The sequence below is a fragment of the Pristis pectinata genome, chromosome 9 (assembly GCF_009764475.1).
Source record: "Pristis pectinata isolate sPriPec2 chromosome 9, sPriPec2.1.pri, whole genome shotgun sequence".
Classification (NCBI taxonomy): Eukaryota; Metazoa; Chordata; class Chondrichthyes; order Rhinopristiformes; family Pristidae; genus Pristis; species Pristis pectinata.
In genome coordinates, this window is record NC_067413.1 from 62,512,912 (window position 1) to 62,538,063 (window position 25,152).

Genomic DNA, 25,152 nt, shown 5'->3' on the forward strand with positions numbered 1-25,152 from the left:
TACACTTATTTGATTTCACAAAATGCATCACCTCACACTCAAATGCCTCACTGGTCTATAAAGACAACATCTACCACCCTGCCGTCATCTATCTCCTTTGTTACCTCCTCAAAGAAACTCAATCAAATTAATGAGACAGGATTTCCCCCTCACTAAGCCATGCTGACTATCCCTAATCAGCCCATGTCTTTCTAAATGTACATAAATCCTGTCATTTAGAATTCTGTCCAATAATTTCCCAACCACTGATGTATGGCTCATTGGTTTGTAGTAGCCTGACCTATCCCTGTTGCCCTTCTTAAATAACGGAAGAACATTAGCCATCCTCCAGTCTCCTGGCACCTCATCTGTGGCTAATGAAGACGTAAAAACTTATGTCAGGGCCCCAGCGATCTCCTCCCTTGTTTCCTGTAGCATTCTGGAATAAATCTCAAGGCCCTGAGGATTTATCGACCATTATGCGTTCCATGACACCTACCACCTCCCACTTCTTAATACTGACATGCTCCAGACTATCAACATATCCCTCCCTGAACTCACTATCCTCCACGTCCTTCTCCTTGGTGAATACAGATGAGGAGTATTCATTTAGGATCTCGCCCGCATTCCGTTTCCACAGATAATTACCCCTCTGCTCCCTAAGGGTATCCAGTGTTTCACTAGCTACTCTCTCGTTCCTAATATACATAGAATGATTTGGGATTCTCCACAATTTTACTTGCAAAGGATATTCAATGGCCCCCCTTTGTCCTCCTAATTTCTTTCTTCCTTTAATATTCCTCAAGGAATTCGGTTGATTGTAGTTTCCTATATATGTCATATGCTTCCTTTTTTACCCCCACCCCACACCCCGAACAAACCTTTAATAACCTTTGTCATCCAAGGTTCCCTAATCTCACCATCCTTGGCTTTCACTCTTTTCGGATATGCTGTTCCTGAACTCTTGCTCACTCTCTTTTAAAAGACTCCCACTTGTCAGATGATGCTTTACCCCCTAGCATCTGCTCCTAATCTATTTTTGCCCCATCAACTCTTTTACTATCAAAATCAGCCTTCCCCAATTTAGGACCAAAACTTGAGGACAAACCTTATCCTTTTCCATGACTACCTTGCAACTTACAGAATTATGGTCACTGTTTCCAAATTGTTCCCCTATCGACACTTTCACCACCTGCCCAGTCTCATTTCCTGAGATAAGATCAAGTACAGCCCCTTGTCTGGTAAGACTAACTACATATTCTTTTAAAAAATATCTTGGATGAACTTAACAAATCTGCCCCATCTAAGCCCTTTTACACAATGCTAACCCCAGTCAATATTGGGAAGGTCAAAATCCTCCATTGCTATAAACCTACTGCTTTTACACCTTTCTGTGATTTGCTTATGTCTGTTTCTCCAGACTGCTGCTGACTATTGTAAGGCCTTTAGTATAATCCAAGGAAAGTGATCACCCCTCTCTTATTCCTGAATTCTACCCATATGGTCTCATTAGACGATTCCTCCAGCATATCATCTCTGTATATGCTGTGACGCACTCCCTTCTCAGAAGTGCAACTCTTTCTCTTGCATCCCCCTCTGTAATATCTGAAACTTGTACACTCTGGAACATTAACCTGCTTGTCCTGCCTTTCACTCAACCATGTTTCAATGATTTCAATGATATTGTAATGTCAGATAATTTTTCTCAGATTTTTAGAATTCTAACCTGAATGTCCAGGAAATTGAAGTACTCTGTGATATCCTCTTGGACTTGGTGGCTTTTCAGATTTGGGGTCTTGCATAGTGGGCAAACCACATTGACAATACTTTGTTCCTTTATGACTGATGAGAAGTAGTTCTTAAAACAATTTTCACAGAAAGAACAGCTGCAGTGAGTCATTGTGACAACCTTTAAAAATAAAAGTGTAAGGATTTAAATTTATGTCATTTAAGCAATAAATGTGGTTTTATTGCTTAAATTTACATTTATCTAGCTCACGCTATTTAAGATAACCTACTGAGAAACAGCACTTACAATTTATATAATATATAATTTGCATACATTCAAGAATGAAATGAAGTGAGTTGTATTTATGAGTTCCATAATTCACAGATGACAAATTTTTAAAAGCAGTGAGTGCATTTCTTAAACATTATTGATAGATGGAAGTGAATATCACTCTTGACCAGAAGTTTCACTTGGGATTTTGAGTATATGCAAAAGCTGCAACCGCCTTAACCAAATATCATCACTTCCACTATACAATGTGTGAATCTACCTGCACAATCCTTACCCTACCTCAGCAGTGGAACACTACAGACCACCTCTTGCACTATCATGGATTTGTCTTCGGTTTTGTCTGTTTTGTTTTTGCACTAAGGTCTTGCTTATGCACAGACTTTTTTTTCACTGTATGGTATAATTTTTATGTATAACTTATATTCTGTATTGTTGTCTGTACCTACATATCAGTATCTGATACTGCTGCAAGCAAGTTTTTCATTGTGTTGTACCTCACCATACTTGTGCACATGGCAACAAACTCGACTTGAAACTTGTTTTTCTTCCATGGAAAGCAAACAGTGAACACTTCAAAGCAATTATAAATTTCAATCTGTGAATCCCATAATGGGATGGATGTGGAGGGGATGTTTCCTCTAGGGAGAAAATCTAGAATTGGGAGTCACCAATTTATATTTTTTCCACTCAGAGGGTTGTGAGTCTTTGGAACTCTCTTCCTCAAAGAGTGATGGATGCATTCTTGAAAAGCAAATAAAAAACTACAAATGCTGGAAATCTGACATGAGCAGAAACTTCTGGATATGTTCAGCAGATTGGGCAGCGTCTGCAGAGAGAGCAAAACAAAGTCAACACCTCAGTTCTGGTGGTCTTTCACATGAAGCATCAAGTCTGTTTCTCATTCCACAGATACTGCCTGACCTGCTGAGCATCACTAGCATTTCTGTAGTGAAATTCCCACCTACCCCCTAGAGGTATGGAACTTACTGGGGGTAGGTGGGAATGTGGAACTGAGGTTGTAACCTCAGCAGCCATGATCTTATTAAATAGGCTTGAGGAATCAAGTGGCCCAATCCTGCTCCTAATTCATACGTTTGTATGCATATTGATAATAAGCAACTAAATGCTTTATAATATTACTTAGGCTATGATAATAAGTACAGGGCCCATGAGTTTACTGAGGGCTTAGAGAAAGATTACTCAAACACTTCTTTACCCCTGATGAAAAACACGATGATGCTGGAGGAACTCAGCAGGCCAGGCAGCATCCTTGGCGAAAAGCAGGCGGTCAACATTTCGGGTCAGGACCCTTCTTCAGGACTGAAGATAGGAAAAGGGGAAGCCCAATATATAGGAGGGAAAAGCAGAGCAGTGATAGGTGGACAAAAGAGGGGAGGCGGGGTGGGCACAAGGTGGTGATAGGTAGATGCAGGTAAGAGATAGTGATAGGCAGGTGTGGGGAAGGAGGGGAGAGCAGATCCACCAGGGGATGGGTCAAAGGTGAGGACGAAAAAAAGGATAGAAGGAAAAGAGGCTAGGAAAGGGAAGAAAAGGTTGGGGGTGGGTGGGGGGAGGGGGGGTGTGGGGATTACTTAAAGTGGGAGAATTCAATGTTCATGCCGTTAGGCTGCAAGGTTCCAAGACGGAAAATGAGGTGCTGTTCCTCCAGTTTGCGCTTGGAATTCTTCTGGCAGCGGAGGAGTCCGAGGACTGACATATCTGTGATAACGTGGAAGGGGAAGTTGAAGTGTCTGTCACTTTGACCCATGCCTCAGTGGATCTGCTCTCCCCTCCTCCCCTACACTTGCCTATCACTACCTTTTACCTGTATCTATCTATCACCACCTTGTGCCCACCCCGCCTCCCCTCTTTTGTCCACCTATCACTGCTCTGCTTTTCCCTCCTATATATTGGGCTTCCCCTTTTCCTATCTTCAGTCCTGAAGAAGGATCCTAACCCAAAACGTTGACTGCCTGCTTTTCTCCACGAACGCTGCCTGGCCTGCTGAGTTCCTCCAGCATCATAGTGTTTTTCATCTAGATTCCAGCATCTGCAGTCCTTTGTTTCTCTACTTCTTTACCCCTCTAAATCATCTGATCTTTAATAATAAACAAGGCAATGAAATAATCAGTATCCACTCAATGCAATTACTGGCTGGATTCTGTATGGTCAGATGCAGGATGAAGGTCTGTCTCAACCCTTTACCCTTCAGCCAGCACTTATATGAATATGTTCTCATGTAAATGCACTATAATCTTAATATTTCAGAAATTATTTCATCCATGCCTATAAAGCACAATTGAGATCCCAATTACAATTACACTGTTATAAGCCAATAAAAGTTACTGACTGAACAACCTGATATAATACTGAGCAACAACTAATTAGAGCAAAAGATGTATTCTCCTATCTTAGACTTAAATATCAGTGCTATGAATTTAAGGCTGCCTATCAAGCAGGGTATTACATTGCATGGAGGAGTATTAAAGTATCATGTCACAGAACAGTCAAAGGCTCAGGTCCAACGATATGCGAGGTTAAAAGGGAAAATTAATTTTTTTAAATGCCTGAAGGATGGTTTGAAACGGGCTGTTTTGTAATGAGGACAATGGCAACTTGCTGCAAAGTTCAGAATTCAGTGTTCTAGCCCTTTGGGTTCACTATATTCATTTCTGATCTGGAGAAAGTCAGAGATAACAGAGTCATTAATTTTTTAGACAATCCCAGATTGTTTGGAAGAATCAGGAGCAGAAATAAAATCTGGATTTGGATAGACTGTAGAAGTGGGCCCAAAGTCCTTCTGAATCAATAAGTGTGAAGAAATGCACGGAGGTGCACAGATGAAAGGCAAAAAATGTCAGATAAAGGTGACATAAAGGGAGAAAAAGTTCAAGATCAGTGTGAGAAAGTCATAGGCAAAGCAAACAGATCCCCAAGATGAAGATGCAAGAAATTCTGCAGATGCTGGAATCTGGAGCAATACACAAAAAAAAAATGTGCTGGAGGAACTCAGCAGATCAGGCAGGGTCGATGGAGGGAAATAAACAGTCAATGTTTCGGGCCGAGACCCTTCATCAGGACTGGAAAGGAAGAGGGCAGAAGCCAGAATAAGATGGGGTAGGGGTGGGAGATCCCCAAGATGGTTTAGTTAGGCCAAGAATATAGAATTATTTAAAACTTTACAACTTTAAAGGAATTTCTATCATTCTAATGATTAACTGGCGGTATATTTCCACTAGAGAGAGTTGATGCATGACTGGCATTGCCAAATGTGGCCAAGTTCATAAGAAGCAGATTTTTTTTCTGTCCATAATACAAAACACAATGTCACAAACTAAATATTCCAATTCAGTTCTGCCTGAGGCAGAAGTGTGCTACTTGGGGCATAAATTTTGCAAAGGTTAATGTACTTCAATTCAGCCAAAGGACAGTCATTAAAAGGAGACATAAAAATTCCACACATTATACCATACCCTGCTAAAGGATACATGTTCACTGCAAATGGGACACTCGTGAGAGAGATACCGCAAAGCTGATTCATAATTTAAACCAGACTGCACAACTTCCATCACATCCTCAACGCTGAAATTCTGGTCTTCTGTGCTCAGTAATCGCTGAAAAAGTTCTGATTTTTCCTTTGAAGGATCAACAGGAATCGATGGCAATTCTTGCTGTGAATTGAAAGAAAACCTCTGTGATTAAGAGAAAAAGGATTATTTTTTCAAACTATCACATAATGCTTTATACCAATGTGCCTCTCCACATTGCATCTGCATCTATAATTCTAGTTCACATGTATCAGTATATCAATATTCAAAGTTACCTACCCAATTCTGGAAGCCATGCACAATATCCACAGTGGAAATACTGTTACCGGTGTCATTTTCAGCCAAAGCTTCATCATTTTCATTACAGAACTTCAGCTCCACTGGGTAGACTTTACTATCATAAGTGAATAAATGATGTCCCTGTTGGACAACTCTTTCTGCAACTGAATAAAAAAATGTTTGATATATCAATGGGGCATAACATTTTACAACTGCAAAAAAATGAAAATACTTTATACGTTTTTGTTTAAACTTATTGTGCACATTACGTTCTATCCAATTTTTCTAAACAAATAGATTAAAGTCAATTTCATTTTCTCAAGTTTTAAAGTCATGGCTCTTGAAATTCTTACACGTAGCACAAGGTTTTGTGTCTAACATGAAGAAAACATAATCAAAAACAGAACATAGAACATTGGAACCTGATTGCATTGCTCAGTTTTACCCCAGGCTGAAGCAGGTTTTCATAAGACAAATGAAGGGTCCAAAATGATCTTTCCACGGGTAGTTTCCTTTTCCTAATTACAGCCCCACTCTAACCTTGCAGAGAGACTTCTTTAGGCCTCCCACTAATGGACTTGACTCAATCATATCTCCACCCCAATCCCACACCATGTGATTGTGACCGTGAAACCACTCCCTCCCTTGTCATCAGGGCCCCCTGATGCCCTGAGCTAAATCTGAAAGTCACGAATTCACCCATTAGCCTTGAAACTCCAACCCTTCTTTCACTGGATCCATCTGACGTCCCTACTCCTCATGATCAACCTGGCCTTTGCTAACACTGAGTCAGCTACTTTCAGGAGAAAGCATCAGCAATGCAACAAAGCATTTCTATTGCATTTTATTCCAGAAATACTTTTGTTTAAAGTACTACAGACAATGGCAACCAGCATGTGGTAGTTACTAAGCTGGGAGGGTATAAAAGTCCATACAGAATGTATCCAAATTTGATCACCCCTCTTCCTTCATTCAGTTGCTTTGGGCTGCGGAACTATGGAATTATTTTATGTCCAAGGATAATTAATAGGTTTAACTCTGCTGACATGATGCAAGCTTTAAATCTGAATGCAAATGAGATGTGGAAAATAATATGGATGAGTACAAAAAGTAAAATCCTACATTACTATTTAGAAACACATTTTGTAATCTAAACTACATTTCAAACCTTATTTTACCTTTGGCATCAGCAAAGGTGATAATGGCAGATCCCGCAATCCTACTTGGATACTGAAGATCAACAATTTCCCCACCACCGTTTCTACAGCTTTGGAAAAATATGATAAGCTTATCTTTCATCCTGTGCTCTGGCAATTCAGCAGGAATGTTGAGCAACAGAACTTTCTGTTTGTCCTTATACAAGCCTGTATTCTGAGCATCACGTGAAGACAAACCTGATTCAATACCATCAGAAGAAAATGTAAAATCAGCCATATTTTCAGGAAAATAAAGCAAATGTAGATCTACAACTGTGTATCATAGCATTATCTCAGACTGGACGAAGGAAAAATTCATAATGATAACTTGCAAATTTCTACTTGAGCAGTATTTTTTTAAAAGATCAGTTTTCATTAAAGGCTGCATACATTGACAGAAGATTTCCAACCAGGATAGATAACCACACTGTTCTAAGTGACTGAGATTAATTTAATGCATATAATTTATTTGCAGCTATTCTTCACTCACTGCCTTGTTATGGAAAAATGTCTCTGCCTCTATCTGAAGACATTACTGTTGTTTATGCTCTTTAACTGGACTGTCTTAAAGTAAATTAGCTTTGTTTGCTGCACAAAAGACTATATGCTGTGAATCATATACTCCACCCCATTTCCAACCCATTACCTGACTTCAAGAGGCGGTGCCTCAAGAAGGCAGCATCCATCACTAAGGACCCTCACCACCTGGGACATGCCCTCTTCATGTTACTACCATCGGGGAGGAGGTACAGAAGCTTGAAGAACCACACTCAGCATTTCAAGAACTGCTTCTTCCCTGCCACCATCAGATTTCTGAATGGTCTGTGAACCCATGAACACTACCTCATTATTCCTCTTTTCCACTACTAATTTATTTTTGTAACTTATAGTAATATTTACGTCTTTACGTCTTGCACTGTACTGCTGCTGCAAAACGACAAATTTCACGACATATGTCAGTGATAATAAACCTGATTCTGATAGTACAGTCAATAAATACTCTGATTTCTTTTTAAACGAAGTTTTTGATGTAGATGGATGCACATTAAGGTAAAATTGGTATTATAACCAACTAGCAGGTAGATTTCCATCTCACTCCTAGACACACTAAAGGAACCAGCATTACATACATTTAACTTTGTAACAGATACAGTATAATTCTAGCCTAATGCAAGACTATAGTATAGAATTTCTCAGGATCCTTTGATCATCTGAGGATTTTTCAGAATGAGAAAGGAATATTCCTGCTTCTATTGTCTTATTAAAAATTAGCAGTGAGAGTGTACAGTGCTATGTGTGGATCCACGTACACTGCTCACACCTTCTTTCTGGTTGTCCCGTTCAGCAGTAGAAGACAGCTGCACACTGTACTTCATGAATACTTGTCTGAGACTAGGAGCTGCAGTATTAAAATAACTAAATATGTTGAAAAATTTATTTAAGTATACTTTCTCATTGATGGCTTTTAATAACACTACTTCAAGTAGGATACTTGGCTAGAAATGTTGCTCTCAGGTAAGGCTTACTCCTGCATTCGAGGGCCATACAGTTTCTTCTACATCAATGTGCAATACAATTTTACAACAGTGGTGACAAATTTCCACTGTATGATGAATGACATTGCTGTTGCACGCCAAGTGCACTCAGTATGCAAGTCTGTCTTACACAAGAATGATGCGGAGCTATTTTACCACAGTACATGGAAGCTCTGATTGCCTTTAGCGATCACTTTTTACATGCTTAGACTATCAAATGGCACAATAAACCTTCTTCTGTCCAATGGAATTTCTAACCCAAGTAATGTGTGTGGAAATATAGCACTAGGTCAGCTAAGGCGGCGGCAAGTTACTGACTTTAAAGCCAAATTTCAGGCTAATTATTTACCTTGATTTTTTGGGGGAGGTGTCACCAGGTCAAACGCGTTAGTCCCCTTGTCAATATGCAAATCATGAAAGAGATCTACAGCTTGCTTTACAGGATCAATTTTCTTCTTTGTTGCATGATCTATTAAATGAAGTAGCCAAGAATAGAGTTCTTAAAACTATCAAAACGGTAATAAAGAATATCTATAAAGACTAACACAGAAAATGCTGGAAATATTCCATGCAACATCTGTGGAAAGAAAAAGAAGTTAATGAAAATCAGAAAGAACTGCAGATGCTGGAAATCTAAAATAAAAACAGAAAATACAGGAAACACTCAGCAGGCTAGGCTGCATCTATGCAAAAAAAAAGAGTTCATGTTTCAGGTCAAAGATCCTTTATCAGAAAGTGTTAATGACTGAGGTCATCAGGAATGTACAGGCATAAAAAAATAGAAAATCTCATGCATGCAAATTAAATACCTTTTATCAAGTCTGGCAGCAGTAAGCCAATACTGCATGACCATGTTGTCTGCCTGTAACTTTTCTCCCATACGCACTACATGGACACCATAGGGCAGTAAACGCAAAGGCAGAAGGTGTTGGACAGTATGTTGGTGCGCAGCAGCTTGGAGTAACAGGACCATCTAGTGAAGCTACTGCTATACTAAGGGGAGACACAGTCAACCTTATTGCACATTCTCACATCTTCTAATTATCAATCAGACAAGTATAAGCAAAATTAAATAAGTCAAATGTGCTTTTATAAAACACCTTTTCAGAGCACCTCAACTGGTTTTAAACCACTGAAGTTCTTTCTGCAGTAACGTTGTAATGTTAGAAAGATAGCAGACAATTTCCACAGACATCAAGGTGATAACGATGAGAAGGTCTGTTTTTCACCTTTAGAAACATTGATTATGGAAAATATTGGCTAGCACACAGGGGTTAAGTGACCTGCTCTTTTTCAAAATGATGTCATAGAGCACTTTATATTAACCCAAGACAACAGGTGGGCCATCGGTTTGGCACTCTAACAATGCAGCATCACTCCTTCAGTATTGGAGAGTTAGCCTGGGTTTGTGCTCAGGTCTCTGGAATGATACTTGAACCTGCAAACTTCAGAGGCAGAGGCAAGAATGCTATCCACTAAGACACGAGTACACTCTGCACAGGTTTATTGCAAGGCAATCATCCCAATCCCTTGGTTGGACAAGCCATAGGAAAACAAAGTAAAAATAATGGTTACTGTACTTGTTAACAAAGTTGTCTTCCTTTTCAATTCAGCAGGACTGTTTTAGTCCTATTAACATAGGTATTGGCCCAGGAAGATTTATGTCAAATTAAAAGTAAGATACTACAAATTTGAAATAAAAACATGGCAACATGAGTATTCGTGGTGAGACCAAAGAATTGGAATGGTTCTCTTTCCTCAGGGTAAATGCATAAAGGATGATTAAACTAATTAATGGTAGAATGGAGACATGGTAATGGGAGGTAAGAAAAAGAGGAAGCATCAGTTTTGGATCTTCTCACTAATAGAATGACCAGGTAGTCACTAAAGGACACAAAATTAACTCATGGAAATGGGAGGGGTAGGGAAAGAATGAGGAAATGGAAGAGATGTCACACACTAAATCTGATTATTAGGTTTAAATTAAAACACAAGATGTCAGCAAAGTACATGAATTTTTCATTCCAAAAAAGTGAAATAACAAGTTAACAACAGCAGAAGTCTCTTCACCTAGGAAACACACTGCTCTCCTCTGTCCCAAACAATAATGGGTTCAATACACATCATCAGTAAGCCATGTGTCAAGGAGAAATGCTCACAAGTCAGAATTCAGTCCGAAAGGACTGCAAAGCACCAAAGGAATGTGCCTCACCAAAATAGTGTGAAGGATGAAAGACAGCAAGGTCAGAATATGAATGGATCAGGGAGTTCTAGAAGCAAGCCACACTGGCAAACTAAGGTTTTCCATACAGAGGTTCCCACCTGCTACCCCACCCCACCTCCCCCCCACTGCCCCATGTGAGGATGAATGCACTGTGACAACAAAATTACCTTTCAGGTTTTGTACCTCATGTGCAAGGATAATGTTACCCAGCAAAATAGCTCACCAAAGGATAATCTGAAAATTTCTTTATATCTTCATTCTTTGTTAAGAGGGCACAGTGTATGCTCCCATTATTATATACCTTCTGAATGTACACCCTCAGCAGGAGAAGCTTTTGCAGGGAGTTGTGGTAATGAGATCCCCAGAGCCATCAGCTCTTTTCATAAGATATCTTCTCTGATTTGTTCTGAAGCATTCTCTCCAGAATGCAAAGGTGACCCTTTTGCAATACAATGGACCTCTGAAAGATAGAATAATATAATGCTCTATTTAAGAAAAGAACATTTTATATAATAGATTACCAGTGAGGATAAGAATCCATGGGTTCTAATAAATTTCTGGATCAAGCCCAAGTAAGAAAATGGATACAAGAGCATTAATTCCAGAGTCGTGATAAGAGAATTGAAGAGTGGCTTGAGACATTAATGCTCCTGCCCAAAACATTACTTTACTCTAATGGATTGCAAACAAAACTTGATGATTGAACTGTTACAGTTAAGGTATTAATACATTATTTACAACCAAGTTACTTTCTACGAACTGGGTGGGAGTAGGCAGAAAGCAGAGATGAAGACCTTCTCACTCAAGAGCAAAGAGTGAACTGAGTAGCATCAAGGGAACATCTGGTTTCCACAGTTGTATCAAACGGACACCCTAGCCAGTAATCTGCTTGCAAAGGAACTTGGTGAACGGATGGGCTTCTACAACCATTCAACCACTTAACTGATTTTTTTGTTTACCAAACAACAATTTAAGTTGTATTAATTCAATTTCATGATCTACCTCAATGGGATTTGAATGCCATCTTTTTCTTCTGACAGCATATTATAAGTCCAACAACTTCACACAGTTCCTGTCCACATCATTTTAGCTACTATTGGTAATGTTCCTATTACATTTTTGTGTTATATTACTATAAATTCCTGAGATAGGTGAAATGGGGGAAAGGAGAAGGTATTAGAGAAAGAGAAGCAAAAGAAACAGTAACGCAAAAATAAGACAAGAGAATGGAGAAACCATATTCTCTGATGTAGATGCAAACGTCATAGAAGATTAACATAAAATTACTTAAAAACCTTATGCCTGCAAACATCATTAGCTTTGGCTATAATAAATTAACAATTAAAGTGTGTATTTTTATAATTGAAACTGCCACTGAAACACCTTTGCCCACAAGTTGGACATGACTGCATGCATTTTTAACTTAATGCACATAAGATTGTGTTAGCGATCATTTCAGGTCGTTTTGCATCCATTGCGAAAGTGGCCCAGGCACTCCAGTAACATTTCCCTTAAGCAAAAGGGACATTCGCCCGGCGTCAGTCTCATAGCCAATAATGTCATAGGTTCAAGCAGCACCTGTAAGTCTATAGCCAGCAGAAAATTAAGCTTCCAGGAGATACCCACAACCTTCATTGTTAGCTCATACAAAATACAGAAGTGCATTGTGCAAGGTTTGCAAATAAGACAGCAATTAAAGGGTCTACACAGGTCACATCAATGTCTTGCACACAGCATATCCCAGCCTCATTTTTCAACAGCTGGCATTACATTAGATAATTCACTGGAGTTCCTTGCACTAGTTACAGCCCATTAAAACAAAATCAATTCCTCGTTGCTTGATCAGCCCCACACTCTTTGGGGCCGGTTCATTGCCTGGGGGAAAATGGGAAAGGTACTGGAGAACCCTGCATCCCTGTTCCCCTGCATTTTGCCTCAATTTTATAAGCCATTTCTGCCGCTGTACTGTAGCTTCCATTGTCAGAGATAAACACTAATTCACTTCCAGTAGTAGAGCAGCAATAATTCAGCAGCTGTGAATTCTGCCCAGAGGTCTTGAGGGTAACTGCAGTGCATTCACTTGTGTGCTAAACACAGTGCTGCTGCATTGCATGCATTTTAATATGGGAAAATGCGAGGTCACACACTTTTGGTAAGAGGAATCAAAAGGCAGACTTTTACCTTAATGGAGAGAGATTACAGATGATGAAATGCAGAGGGATCTAGTGTTCCTGTTCATGAACGACAAGCTAGTAGGCTGGTGCAGCAAGTAATTAAGAAGGCAAATGGCATATTGCCACACTAGGGGTCTACAGTTCAGAATAAGGAAATAATGTTACAAAGGCACAGTGTATTGGCAAGGCTACATTTGGGCACAGCTTTGGTCCTGTTATTTAAGAAAAGATGGTGGTCCAAAGGAGGTGGGCCACCACATCATCAAAGGTGGTTCAAAGGAGGGCGATTTACAAGGCTATCTCCTGAGTTGAGACAATTGCCCTATCATTAAAGGTTAACGAAGTTGGATCTGCATTCTTTGAAATTTGGGATGATCTTATTGAAACATATAAGTTGCTAAGGAGATGTAACAAGGTGAATGTTGAGATGTTTCCACTCATGGAAGAGTCTAAGGTGAGGGGACATAGTTATTAAATAAGGTGTGTTTGAACTTCTTGTCACATAGGGTGATGAATCTCTGGTGTTCTGGAGTTGAGGCCTGAGGCAGATCAGCCATGACCATATTGAATGATGGGCAGGCATGAGGGGCCAGGTGGCCAACTCCTGCCCTATTTTCTGGTGTTTATGATCATTCCTGAATATCAACAAGCTGTATTTCATCAGAAGACTATGCTTGGTCTCAACTCCATGGCACTGTATTCAGACTAAATATTCTTTGCAATGTAAAAAATAAATGTGCCTATTTTCAAATACAAATAAGTTGCATCACCTGCAGGCTAATCTTGTCATTTGACCCTTTGATCATTTACCCATAAAAAGGATTTGGAAAAGAGTTGCTTTTAAGAATGTTTTAAATCACTCAGTCCAAAGATCGTTAAATGCAGTTTTTTCCTCAAAGAGCACTGGTGTATAAGCAATTCTTTAATCTGCTTTATTAATGGTTAAGTACCTCACACACATTCTATCATCAGATTGAAGGGAAATCATAGTATTGTGGTTATGAATTTCTTAAGTTAAGCAAAAATCTTATTTCTCCACATCACAGAATTATTTTCATATTATTACATGAAAAATGTTATTATGAAATGAGTATGATCCTGACAATTGCTGAATTATAAAAGAAGAAACATACCAGATATTCCTTTGGGAGCTTCATATAATGGCCTTGCAGGTAACAGACTGGAACTACACAAGAAATAAATCAAATCCAAATATTCAGTGCTACCACCAAAAACTCGATATGTAATTCTTCACTTTTAGCAAAAAAGTAAAGTGACCTAACCTGCTGATGTTATTAGAGTTCTGAAAGCTTTTTTACTGCATGAAACTGTCAAGCATATAAGGGACACAAAGAAAGCCTCAATAAATACTGTAATACCTACAGTTACATTTTGTCACAGAACTGTTGGAAATTGTGTTATATCTGAATTTTAGTGCAGCAGCAATCTTAAGTTACTGTGCCTGTCAGACACACAAACAAAAAGTTTCTGCAGAGTCTAAAAGCTAAATAATTCAGTGAATGGAATAAAACCAAAACAGGATGGAGATATTCAACAGGCAAGTGAAAAGAGGAACAGGACAAGATTTCAAGTTTATGATAGGAATGGGCCTGACCATGAAAACAACCAGTTATGTCAGTAGTTTATCACTTACAGATTTTCTGACCAGAAGTCAGTTTGATTGAGCATCTGGTTGGGCAGGAATGACTTTAACACAGACTGCGGGACGAGGTAGTCTGATCCATGACTGCAGGAGGGAGGATGGGAGTTCTAATCATTGTGGGATGTAGGACACTGAGGCTCCTCCTGACCCACAAGAAATAAGATAAAGGTGCCTCTCCTTACTCCAAATCATTGATTGCTGGCCCTCAATTAAATATTTAAATTGCCAACATGTAACTAGGGAGAGGGCTGGTTTCCTGACCCCTTGATCCTCTTTTGATTGAAGGTGTACCGGGAATCCGTTTGTGATTTGTTTTAAATTTTACCACACCCAATCTTAATCCATCTGTTTTATTTTAAATCTTAAAGTTCAGTTTACCTGACCTCTCCCCCATCGCTTCAATAATCCCAATCATGTCGTACCCCAGGCACACCACCCCCATCATGTTCCCTGATAATTATTCTGCCTTTCTGTTCAAAATGTAATGACAGCTAATACATAAAATCAATCTCCACACTCGCATAAAAGCTGACCATTTTTTCCCCTCATTAATTCTCATTTTCACATTTTATAACGGAAGCTGTCTATCAATATATGTTGCACTGTAACTGCAACATCCTGTCAATAGTGCCAGCTTAGACCTATTCTTTGTACTATTCAATCCTTCTGCCTAGACTGCAAAGAACTCTTAATGTTCCAACCAACATCCCCTGCTTTCCAAATTGTCTTAACTTTTAAAAGAAAATATCTTATGCTGTCACTATTTAAATAAATTCACACAAAAATCCCCATGTTATTAATGTACTAAAAATTTTCAAAAAACCTGTAGTTAACTGCAGCCTTGTGCCCAATTAACAGTTTTGAATGTTCTTAATGTTCAATTCTTGCTGAGCATACTTTGTAATAGTATAAAACTACATATAGCAGCTTTCTAAATAAATATATAATCATTTAAGAGGCAACTAGACAGTCACTGAATAGCCAAGGCATAGAAAGTTACAGAATTAAGCATGCAAATAGAATTGATAGAGTCAGGCATGGATGTGATGGACCGAAGAACCTTTTTCTGTGCTGTTTGACTCCATGACTCTACATCTTCTACTGCAATAATAGACAATCTTACAGAGGAGTTATAAAATAATGTCACCCTTAACAAGGCCTTACCTTGCTTGAAGAGATGAAGCATGAGAAACAGGAGCAAGATGTCCTAAAAGACAATTCAAATTTTTGTTATATTTTCCTATGGTTCTATTTGTTGGCAACACATTCGCAATTCTTTTTTTGGTCATGCTTACACTTCCTTGTGTTTTAATATTGGTATTGGTTTATTGTTGTCACTTGTACCAAGGTACGGTGAAAAGCTTGTCTTACAAACCGATTGTCCAGGTCAATTCATTACACAGTGCAGTTACATTGAGTTAGTACAAAGTGCATTGGTGTCGTACAAGTAAAAACAGTAACATTACAGAGTAAAGTATCACAGCTACAGAGAAAGTGCAGTGCAATAAGGTGCGAGGTCACAACAAGGTAGATCGTGAGGTCATAGTCCAATCTCATTGTATAAAGGAACCGTTCAATAGTCTTATCACAGTGGGGTAGAAGCTGTCCTTAAGTCTGGTTCCAAATCTTTTCCACAAGTAAATAAAAAGTGATGTTATTCAAATTAATTGATGCAAATGAGAAAGTATTTAGCATGAAGAAAAAAACCTTACGAGCACTTTATTCTAGAATGTAATAAACCTTTCTTACCCAATAAATATATTTAACAAATCCTGTGCTTACTACACCTTTTCTCTGGAAAAACCTATTTCATGTTGTCACTTTTTAACCTTTATAAATATTTATATCCACTTTTTCAATGGAACACACAAATATATAAATTAGGAGCAGGGACAGGCCATTTGACCCCTTGAGTCTGCTCCACCTCTTAATTAGATCAGTTTATCTGATTTTAAACTGAGGTCCACATTCCTATCTATCCACGGTAACCTTTAACCTTTATCAAGTATTTTTGCTGTATATCAAGTATCTATGTGAGTTCCAGGAGACTCACAAGTCTCAGAGGAAAAAACTTATTTGTCCTAAATGGGTGATCTTTTATTTTTAAACAATGACCTCTAGTTCTTAATTCTACCAAATGAGGAAACAAGTCAAGACTCCTTATGTTTCAATCAAGTACCTTCTCATTCTTCCCAAACTCCAGCCTGGATAAACTATGTTTGGAAGTTTCTATTCTAATTGGAATTTATAATGGTAACATAAAAAGGATATGCCGTACAATGTGAAAATAACTGAAATAAGTCTTAATGCTTTATTTATCCAATAGCTGTTTTTCACCTGAAGACTACACTTGGCCTTTACTCCCCACGTGTAGTGGTAATAGGAATCCCATCATTCCCATTAAAATATGCTTCTTGTTTTGTTAAGGAGTCTTATGTTCCTATTAAATAGGTTAATGATGTTGTTATTCTTCAAACTTCAAATAAAACAGAAATTCAAGATGGTAGAACAGTGCAAGAATGGAATGGAGTTTTTGAACCTTACACTGCTTTTTGAAAGGGAACCTGGTGTGCTGAGTGCACACAACCAGTGAAGGGAAGATAATAAAATTAACAATAAGGCATTTCATCCTCACACAACCAAAGAAACCTGATGAATGTGCATGAGAAACTGTATTTTGCAAAATTCTTCAACGTAAAATTATAAAATGTACTGACAATAAAGTGACACTTTACCTTGTGAATCTGCATTCTGTGGTGCATTATTTAAGGAATTTATAAATGATGCTTTTATCTCTTCAATAAGACCCACCAAATGTGATCTTGGCTAAAGAAAGCAAAACAATTCAGTAAATAGTATGTAAAAATAAAAAAAATCTAAATGGCTTGGTCAACTACTTATTACCCTACCAGAGATATTCCGTTTGTCCCATCCATCCCTTCCCCATTATCTCTGCAAACTAAAACTAAGTTGTTTTCTCTCTTTCTCAATTCTGACAAAGGATTTTCAACCTGAAACATTAACACTTTCTCTTTCCATAGATGCTGCCTTGCCTGTGAGTGTTCCTAGCATTTTCTGTTTTTATTTTAGATTTTCAACACCTGCAGGTTTTTGATCTTTGTTAAAAAAAGTTTGCAGTCTAGATCTGAACTTTTTCTTTTTACTTCCCAACAATCATTTCACTACTGCACTCATTCCAAACTTGTACATTTAATTCTCCCATTTTAAAATGCACTGCTTTATAACTGTTTCTTAATTAAAGTAATAGAATTCCAAAGTAATGCTATCTGTAACAGCTCCTGCATAGCACTTCCAATTTTGTGCTCTCTGGAACTTGGAAGAACTCAAATCTTAAACAGAGAAGCATTTACATGGTTTCCATTAAATCATTACCTCTGTTGTAAAAACAGGTTCATATCTAGAAGAATTTAACAACTTCCAAAGTTAAACATCTGAAGGGGTGAATTAGCAGACCTGATATTTTTGTTATACAAGAGATGGATGTTATAAGAAGATTTGAAAAGGGCCAGGAAATGCTGTGGAATTGTGCTGAAATGGCGGGCGTTATAATAAGGAGGTTTGGGACAAACATGGAAATGCTGAATGTGTTGCTCTGCTGCATTGCACTACCAAAGTGTCCAACAGCCGAGAGTAACCTTGCTGAATTCCCCACCGGTTACTGAGGGAAACCTTCTACTGAACTGTACCTGGGCAATTCATTGAACAGTGAGAAATGATCTGCAAGTGTTGAGGGGGGGGAAAGAGTATATAATATAGTTTAAATTTGTATTAATTTAATTAAGCTTTTTAAAGTTTTAATTGTTTAAAAGAGTTATATATTTTTAAATTGTTTTAATGAATTGATATTTAATAGTTATTTAATGTCATTCAATACTGTTGATAGCTTTGATATACAACCTATCTTAGGGACATAGCATTTTTGGCTGTTAAAGTATTTTTAGCTGTATCATGAACCAACTGGCTCTGGGTCACTTTGGTGATGACACTGTGTTGTGCAAGATGTGCCTTTACATATTGTATTCAGATGGCATCTTACCACTGCTCGCAAGTTCTGGCCTATTGTGTTCAGGCGAGAGTAAGATAGAGGGAGGAGCAAATAAAATCACTGGTTCAAAAATTATAATGTTTTCCACAACTCTGTGAAATGCAGCAATCCCTACAGCTACCAATGTGTATAACTGAGATATAAATTCAATTTATACTCATCAGGATGGTGAAAAAATCCACAGTACTCATAGAAATTATGTTTAAAATCATCACAACTGGTGAATGTACAATTAAAACAACTAATTCATTGCTACATTTTTAACAAATTATTCAAGTACACTCACACCACCTTTGCAAATCAATGTTAGTAACATGATTATAATTGTCACTTGTATCCAGTTACAACATGGTATGATCACAGAATAATACACGTGCTTAACAAGTACCAATTCTCACATTCAAATAAGACTGTTAGATATTCTACCAGAAACTTACTGAAGTAAAAACATATTATATTAAATACTTTATCTGCTTCTTCTAACCAATACAATAGTTAGTAACTTGCGATTAAATTTGCCAGAACTAGAGCATTTTATACCATAGATTTGTCTCATTGCTTTTATTGCAAATAGTTTCTTGATGCAAGTAACATAATTATAACATGGAGTTTTGCTTACATATTCCCAATTGCACAAGTAACGTGAAGACTTCATGCTGACATTATCCAAGAGGTCTCCTTGTTTCGGTAATGAATTGGTAGCCCCTTCACAAAACATTTTGGAGGATTCAGGGGATGTGTGTTATGTAACCAGATGGTTATTGGAAGGTTGTAAATTTGGCCTGAATATAAACATATTTACACATTGTTAAAAAAAGCAAGTCATATTTGCTACAGATATGCCTACCTTGGTCAGCACACCTTTTATCTCTTTGGCACTATGTTGAAACTTATATTCAATATTTGTTTTTTGATTTCTCGTTTATTTAAAATAATTCACCATACTAATCAACATGGGAAGCATAAAATACAAGATAGAGTCGATGGAATTCTTGAATTGTTAAACTCGGGCAAAGATTCCCAAATGGTAGAATCCATTATTTTTGAGGGCATGCAAGACATCTATGAAGTATGCCGGGGGAAACCGTTACAACGGCAGATTTGTAAGGATGCTGGTTGGGGGATGGGGAGGGTGACAGAGCGCAGAGCAGGGAGGATCTTGGAAAACAGTCAGTTACAGGATTTTGGTGGGGAAGGTGATCAATCATACTAACGAGAACTGAAGCAGTTATTGAAAGTGAACATTGTTTTCACGGGTGGTAATATTTTATGGCAGTCTTAAAGATTATTAACAACATAAAACAAGACAAAAATGCCATTTTTAGGGGTTAAATATTAAACATATGATAGTAGGTGCATGCAGGTATATATTTGGAACGTACGTCTTGTTTGATACCTTCTGATCTTAAAGAACATAATTGGGTTGTCCAGTGCTGTATATTAAAGTTTTCCGTGGATATCCAACTCTGAACTGGTCAAGCAACTTTTTGTCAGGAAGTCTCCCCACAACTAGTTCCCATTGTGGAATCTGACAAGTGTCTTTTACACTGTCCTGCTCTGCCTTAGGTGTACCCTCCTAAGTTAAACGTGGTACATAAATGCAACCTGCTGTTGTCACTCAAATTAGCAATGCCAACTAGAGAGATTGCTGTGCGGAGTTATTAGCTGACTGCAAGACTATGTGTGACCTTCACAATGAGTGATAAAACATAGCGTTTCACTTCCCACTAATAATAAAGAATTTCAGAAAGCCATTAATAAGTAAATTTGCTGGCATACTTCAATACCGCTGTTCTTTAAGATTTTTGTGATCAACCATACAATTTTAAGACAAGCATTTATAGATCACCATTTTGCAAATTGCTCTGGAGAACCATAGAACAATACAGCACAATACAGGCCCTTTGGCCCCACCATGTTGTGCCGACCTTTAAACCACACCTAAGACTATCTAACCCCTTCCTCCCCACATATCCCCCTATTTTAAATTCCTCCATATGCTTATCTAACAATCTCTTGAATTTGATCAACATACCTGCCTCCACCACCACCCCAGGCAGCGCATTCCATGCACCAACCACTCTCTGGGTAAAAAAAACTCCCCCTCTGATATCTACCTTGAACTTCCCACCCATTACTTTAAAGGACATGCCTCTTGTATTGAGCATTGGTGCCCTGGGAAAGAGGTGCTGGCTGTCTATCTATTCCTCTTAATATTTTGTATACCTCTATCATGTCTCCCTCATCCTCCTTCTCTCCAAAGAGTAACGCCCTAGCTCCCTTAGTCTCCCTCATAATCCATACTCTGCAAACCAGGACCGCATCCTGGTAAATCTCCTCTGCACCCTTTCCAATGCTTCCACATCCTCCCTATAATGAGGCGACCAGAACTGGACACGGTACTCTAAGTGTGGTCTAACCAGAGTTTTGTAGAGCTGCATCCATTACCTCGCGGCTCTTAAACTCGATCCCACGACTTATGAAAGCTAACATCCCATAAGCTTTCTTAACTACCCTATCCACCTGTGAGGCAACTTTCAGTGATCTGTGGATATGAACCCCCAGATCCCTCTGCTCCTCCACACTACCCAGAATCCTGCCATAACCTTGTACTCCGCCTTGGAGTTTGTCCTTCCAAAGTGTACCCCCTCACACTTCTCGGATTGAACTCCATCTGCCACCTCTCAGCCCAGCTCTTCATCCTGTCAATATCCCTCTGCAAGCTTTGACAGCCCTCCACAACTATCCATAACACCACCGACCTTTGTGTCATCTGCAAAACTTGCTAACCCACCCCTCAACCCCCCTCATCCAAGTCATTAATAAATATCACGAAAAGTAGAAGTCCCAGAACCGATCCTTGTGGGACACCACTAGTCACAGCCCTCCAATCTGAATGCACTCCCTCCACCACAACCCTCTGCTTTCTACAGGCAAGCCAATTGTGAATCCACACAGCCAAGCCTCCCTGGATCCCTTGGTCTCTGACCTTCTGAAGAAGCCTACCATGTGGAACCTTGTCAAACACCTTACTAAAATCCATGTAGACCACATCTACTACACTACCCTCATCAATCTGCCTGGACACCTCCTCAAAGAATCCTATCAGGCTTGTGAGACATGATCTTCCCCTCACAAAGCCAAGCTGGCTGTCCCTAATCAGTCCATCATTCTCTAAATGCTCATAGATCCTATCTCTAAGAATCCTTTCGAACAGCTTGCCCACCACAGACGTAAGGCTCACTATTCTGTAATTCCCTGGACTATCCCTACTACCTTTTTTGAATAAGGGGGACAACATTTGCCACCCTCCAATCCTCTGGTACTATTCCCGTGGACACTGAGGACTCAGAAATCCTAGCCAACAGTTCACAATCTCCTCCCTTGCCTCGCAGAGCAGCCTGGGGAATATTCTGTCAGGCCCCGGGGACTATCTGTCCTAATATTTACTAACAGCTCCAATACATCCTCTCTCTTGATATCTACATGCTCTGGAACATTAACCTTACCAATACTGTCCTCAGCGTCATCAAGACCCCTCTCCTTGATGAATACTGAAAAGAAGTATTCATTGAGAACGTCACCCACTTCCACAGCTTCCAAGCACATCTTCCCACCTTTGTCTCTAATCAGTCCTACCTTCCACTCTCGTCATCCTTCTGCTCTTCACATAAGTGAAAAAAGCCTTGGGATTTTCCTTAACCCGACTCACCAAGGCCTTTTCATGACCCCTTCTTGCTCTCCTCAGCCCCTTCTTAAGTTCCTTTCCTTGCTACCCTATATTCCTCATGAGCCCTATCTGATCCTTGCTGCCTACACCTTATGTATGCTGCCTTCTTCCTCCTAACTAGTTGTTCCACCTCTCTTGTCACCCATGGTTCCTTCAGCCTGCCATTCTTTCTCTGCCTCACGGGACAAATTTATCCCCTAACATCTGCAAGAGATCCCTGAACAATGACCACATCCCCATAGTACATTTCCCTTCAAAATGTCATCCCAATTTACTCTCGCAAGTTCTAGCCTTATAGCCTCATAATTTGCCCCTTCCCCAATTAAATATCTTCCTGTTCCTCTTTGCAACCTATCCTTGTCAATAACAATGCCAAAGGTTAGGGAGAGGTGGTCACTGTCCCCCAATGCTCACCACTGAGAGATCTGTCACCTGACCCGGTTCATTACCTAATACTAGAACTAATATGGCATTCCCTCTAGTCGGCCTGTCAACATACCGTGACAGGAACCATCCTGGACAAAATCAACAAACTCTGCCCCGTCTCCAACCTTTGGTACTAAGCAGATGCCAATCAATATTTAGGAAGTTGAAGTGTCTCATGATAACAACCCTGTTATTCTTGCACCTTTCCAAAATCTGCCTCCCAATCTGCTCCTCAGTAATCCCTGCTGCTACCTGGGGGCCTATAGAATACTTCCAGTAGAGTAACTGATCCTTTCTTATTCCTAACTTCCACCCATACTGACTCTAGAGAGGATCCTACTACATTATCCACCCTTTCTGCAGCTGTAATAGTATCCTCTGACTAGTAATGCCACCCCTTCTCCTCTTCTCCCCCACTCATCCATCCTTTTAAAACACTGAAATCCAGAATATTCAATATCCATTCCTGCCCTGGTGACAGCCATGTCTCTGCAAGAGCCAAATATCATAGTCCCAGGTACTTATCCAAGCTCTCAGTTCATCACCCTTATTCCTGATACTTCTTGCATTTAAGTAAATGCACTTTAGCCTATCCACCTTTCTACCCTTATACTCTGCTTCCTCCTTCCTCAAAGCATCTCTATATGTAGATCTGACTTTTTCCCCATGCATTTCTTCCACTGACTTATCCCTCCAGTTCCCATCCCCCTTGAAAACTAGTTTAAACCCCTCCCGAACCACACTAGCAAACCTGCCTGCAAGGATATTGGTTCCCCTTGGGTTCAGGTGCAACCCGTCCTCTCTGTACAGGTCCCACCTTCCCCAGAAGAGATCCCAATGATCCACAAATCTAAAACCTTGCCCCCTGCACCAACTCCTCAGCCACGCATTGATCTGCCATCTCCTCCGATTCTTACCTTCACTATCACGTGGCACTGGCAGCAATCCTGAGATCGCTACCCTTGAGGTCCTGTTCTTCAGCCTTTCACCTAGCTCCCTAAACTCACTTTTCAGGACCTCATCCCTCTTCCTACCTTTGTCGTGGGTACCAACCATGTACCACGACTTCTGGCTGTTTTCCCTCCCGCTCAAGAATGCTGTGGACCCGATCAGAGACACCCTGGACCCTGGCACCTGGGAGGCAACATTACCATCCGGGATTCATGCTCACTTCCACAGAACCTCCTGTCTGTTTCCCTATCGAGTCCCCTATCACTATTGCCCTCCTCTTCTCCTCCCTTCCCTTCTGAGCAGCAGGACTGGTCCCAGTGCCAGAGACCTGGCTACTGCTGCTTGATCCCTGTAGGTCATCCCCTTCAACAGTATCCAAGGCGGAAAAACCTATTACTGAGGGGAACAGCCTCTGGGGTCCTCTGCACTATCTGCCTTGTTCCCTTTTCTTTTTCTCTCCCCCTGACAGTCACCCTTCTATCTGAACCCTAGAAAGTACCTGCTCTAAGGGGGGGGGGGCGGGTGACCGTTCTCCCGATGCACAGCATCTACATAACTCTCTCCCTCCCTGACACTTCGCAGTGTTTGAAGCTGCGACTCCAGCTCATCATCAATTCGGGAGCCGAAATTACTCCAGCTCTTACTGCAGATGTGGTCACTGGATTCCCTACCATCTCAATTAGTAACTGCTGAATATTGTGAAGAAAATGTGGAAGCGTCTGTGAAAACAATTCAAGTAAATTCCTGTTGAACAACTTATTTTCCATCAAGGAAACAATTTGTTGAACTATCAGAGGCTTTGATTTAGTGGCTCTGATGGGGCAAACAGTGTGCTGAATTAACAGCACCTTTTAGAGTATGCACATCTGTAGTTAAACACTGTCACCCAGAGATGGTGATCAGCAATGGCCTCCTCCAAAGAGAGTAGTCAAAGGACTTCACAGCTGGAAAAAATCCTTTTGAATCACTGCATTTACAAAAACTTCAGCATTTTATCCACTCATTATCACCATGAGCATCCTTGAAAAAGTTAAGCCTTGTCTGAATGAAACAATACTGAGTTTTGAACAGCATACTGCTGAGCACCTTGCACAGCCCGAAAAACTAACTCCACGTGGAGTCCATTTCCCTCAGAATAATTATTTGAACATTCTATGCTTCTCAAAATAACAAAAATATATCTTTGGTAAATGTTTGATATTTTGACCTTAACATTCATCTACGTATGTTCCTATCTTTATTTTGCTCTCTTGCAAAATATTTCAAATCTCTGCTAAATACATCCTGGTTTTCCACCTACAAAAATTCTTCAACACAACTGACAACAGAATCTGATTGATGAAATCACAGTTGCCAGAAGT

The 25,152-nt window shown here is 39.6% G+C and overlaps 1 protein-coding gene across 5 annotated transcripts in view; it reads right to left on the reverse strand.

Annotated features, from left to right (window-relative positions):
* LOC127574255 (E3 ubiquitin-protein ligase RNF31-like) overlaps nucleotides 1–25,152 on the reverse strand; it is a 53,805-nt gene that overhangs the window by 23,208 nt on the left and 5,445 nt on the right. For 2 of the 5 annotated variants that reach the window (XM_052023087.1, XM_052023086.1), the window contains 9 exons: nucleotides 19,304–19,466; nucleotides 17,354–17,444; nucleotides 15,783–15,825; nucleotides 14,089–14,141; nucleotides 8,907–9,026; nucleotides 7,005–7,220; nucleotides 5,827–5,990; nucleotides 5,473–5,670; nucleotides 1,706–1,888 (listed from right to left, as the gene is read on the reverse strand). In XM_052023087.1, the coding sequence (XP_051879047.1) occupies nucleotides 1,706–1,888; nucleotides 5,473–5,670; nucleotides 5,827–5,990; nucleotides 7,005–7,220; nucleotides 8,907–9,026; nucleotides 14,089–14,141; nucleotides 15,783–15,825; nucleotides 17,354–17,444; nucleotides 19,304–19,402 (1,167 nt within the window). In that variant the 5' untranslated portion in view covers nucleotides 19,403–19,466. Of the gene's footprint in view, nucleotides 1–1,705; nucleotides 1,889–5,472; nucleotides 5,671–5,826; nucleotides 5,991–7,004; nucleotides 7,221–8,906; nucleotides 9,027–11,082; nucleotides 11,242–14,088; nucleotides 14,142–15,782; nucleotides 15,826–17,353; nucleotides 17,445–19,303; nucleotides 19,467–25,152 lie in introns of all 5 variants that reach the window. The other 3 variants (XM_052023089.1, XM_052023090.1, XM_052023091.1) reach the window with 3 other exon arrangements.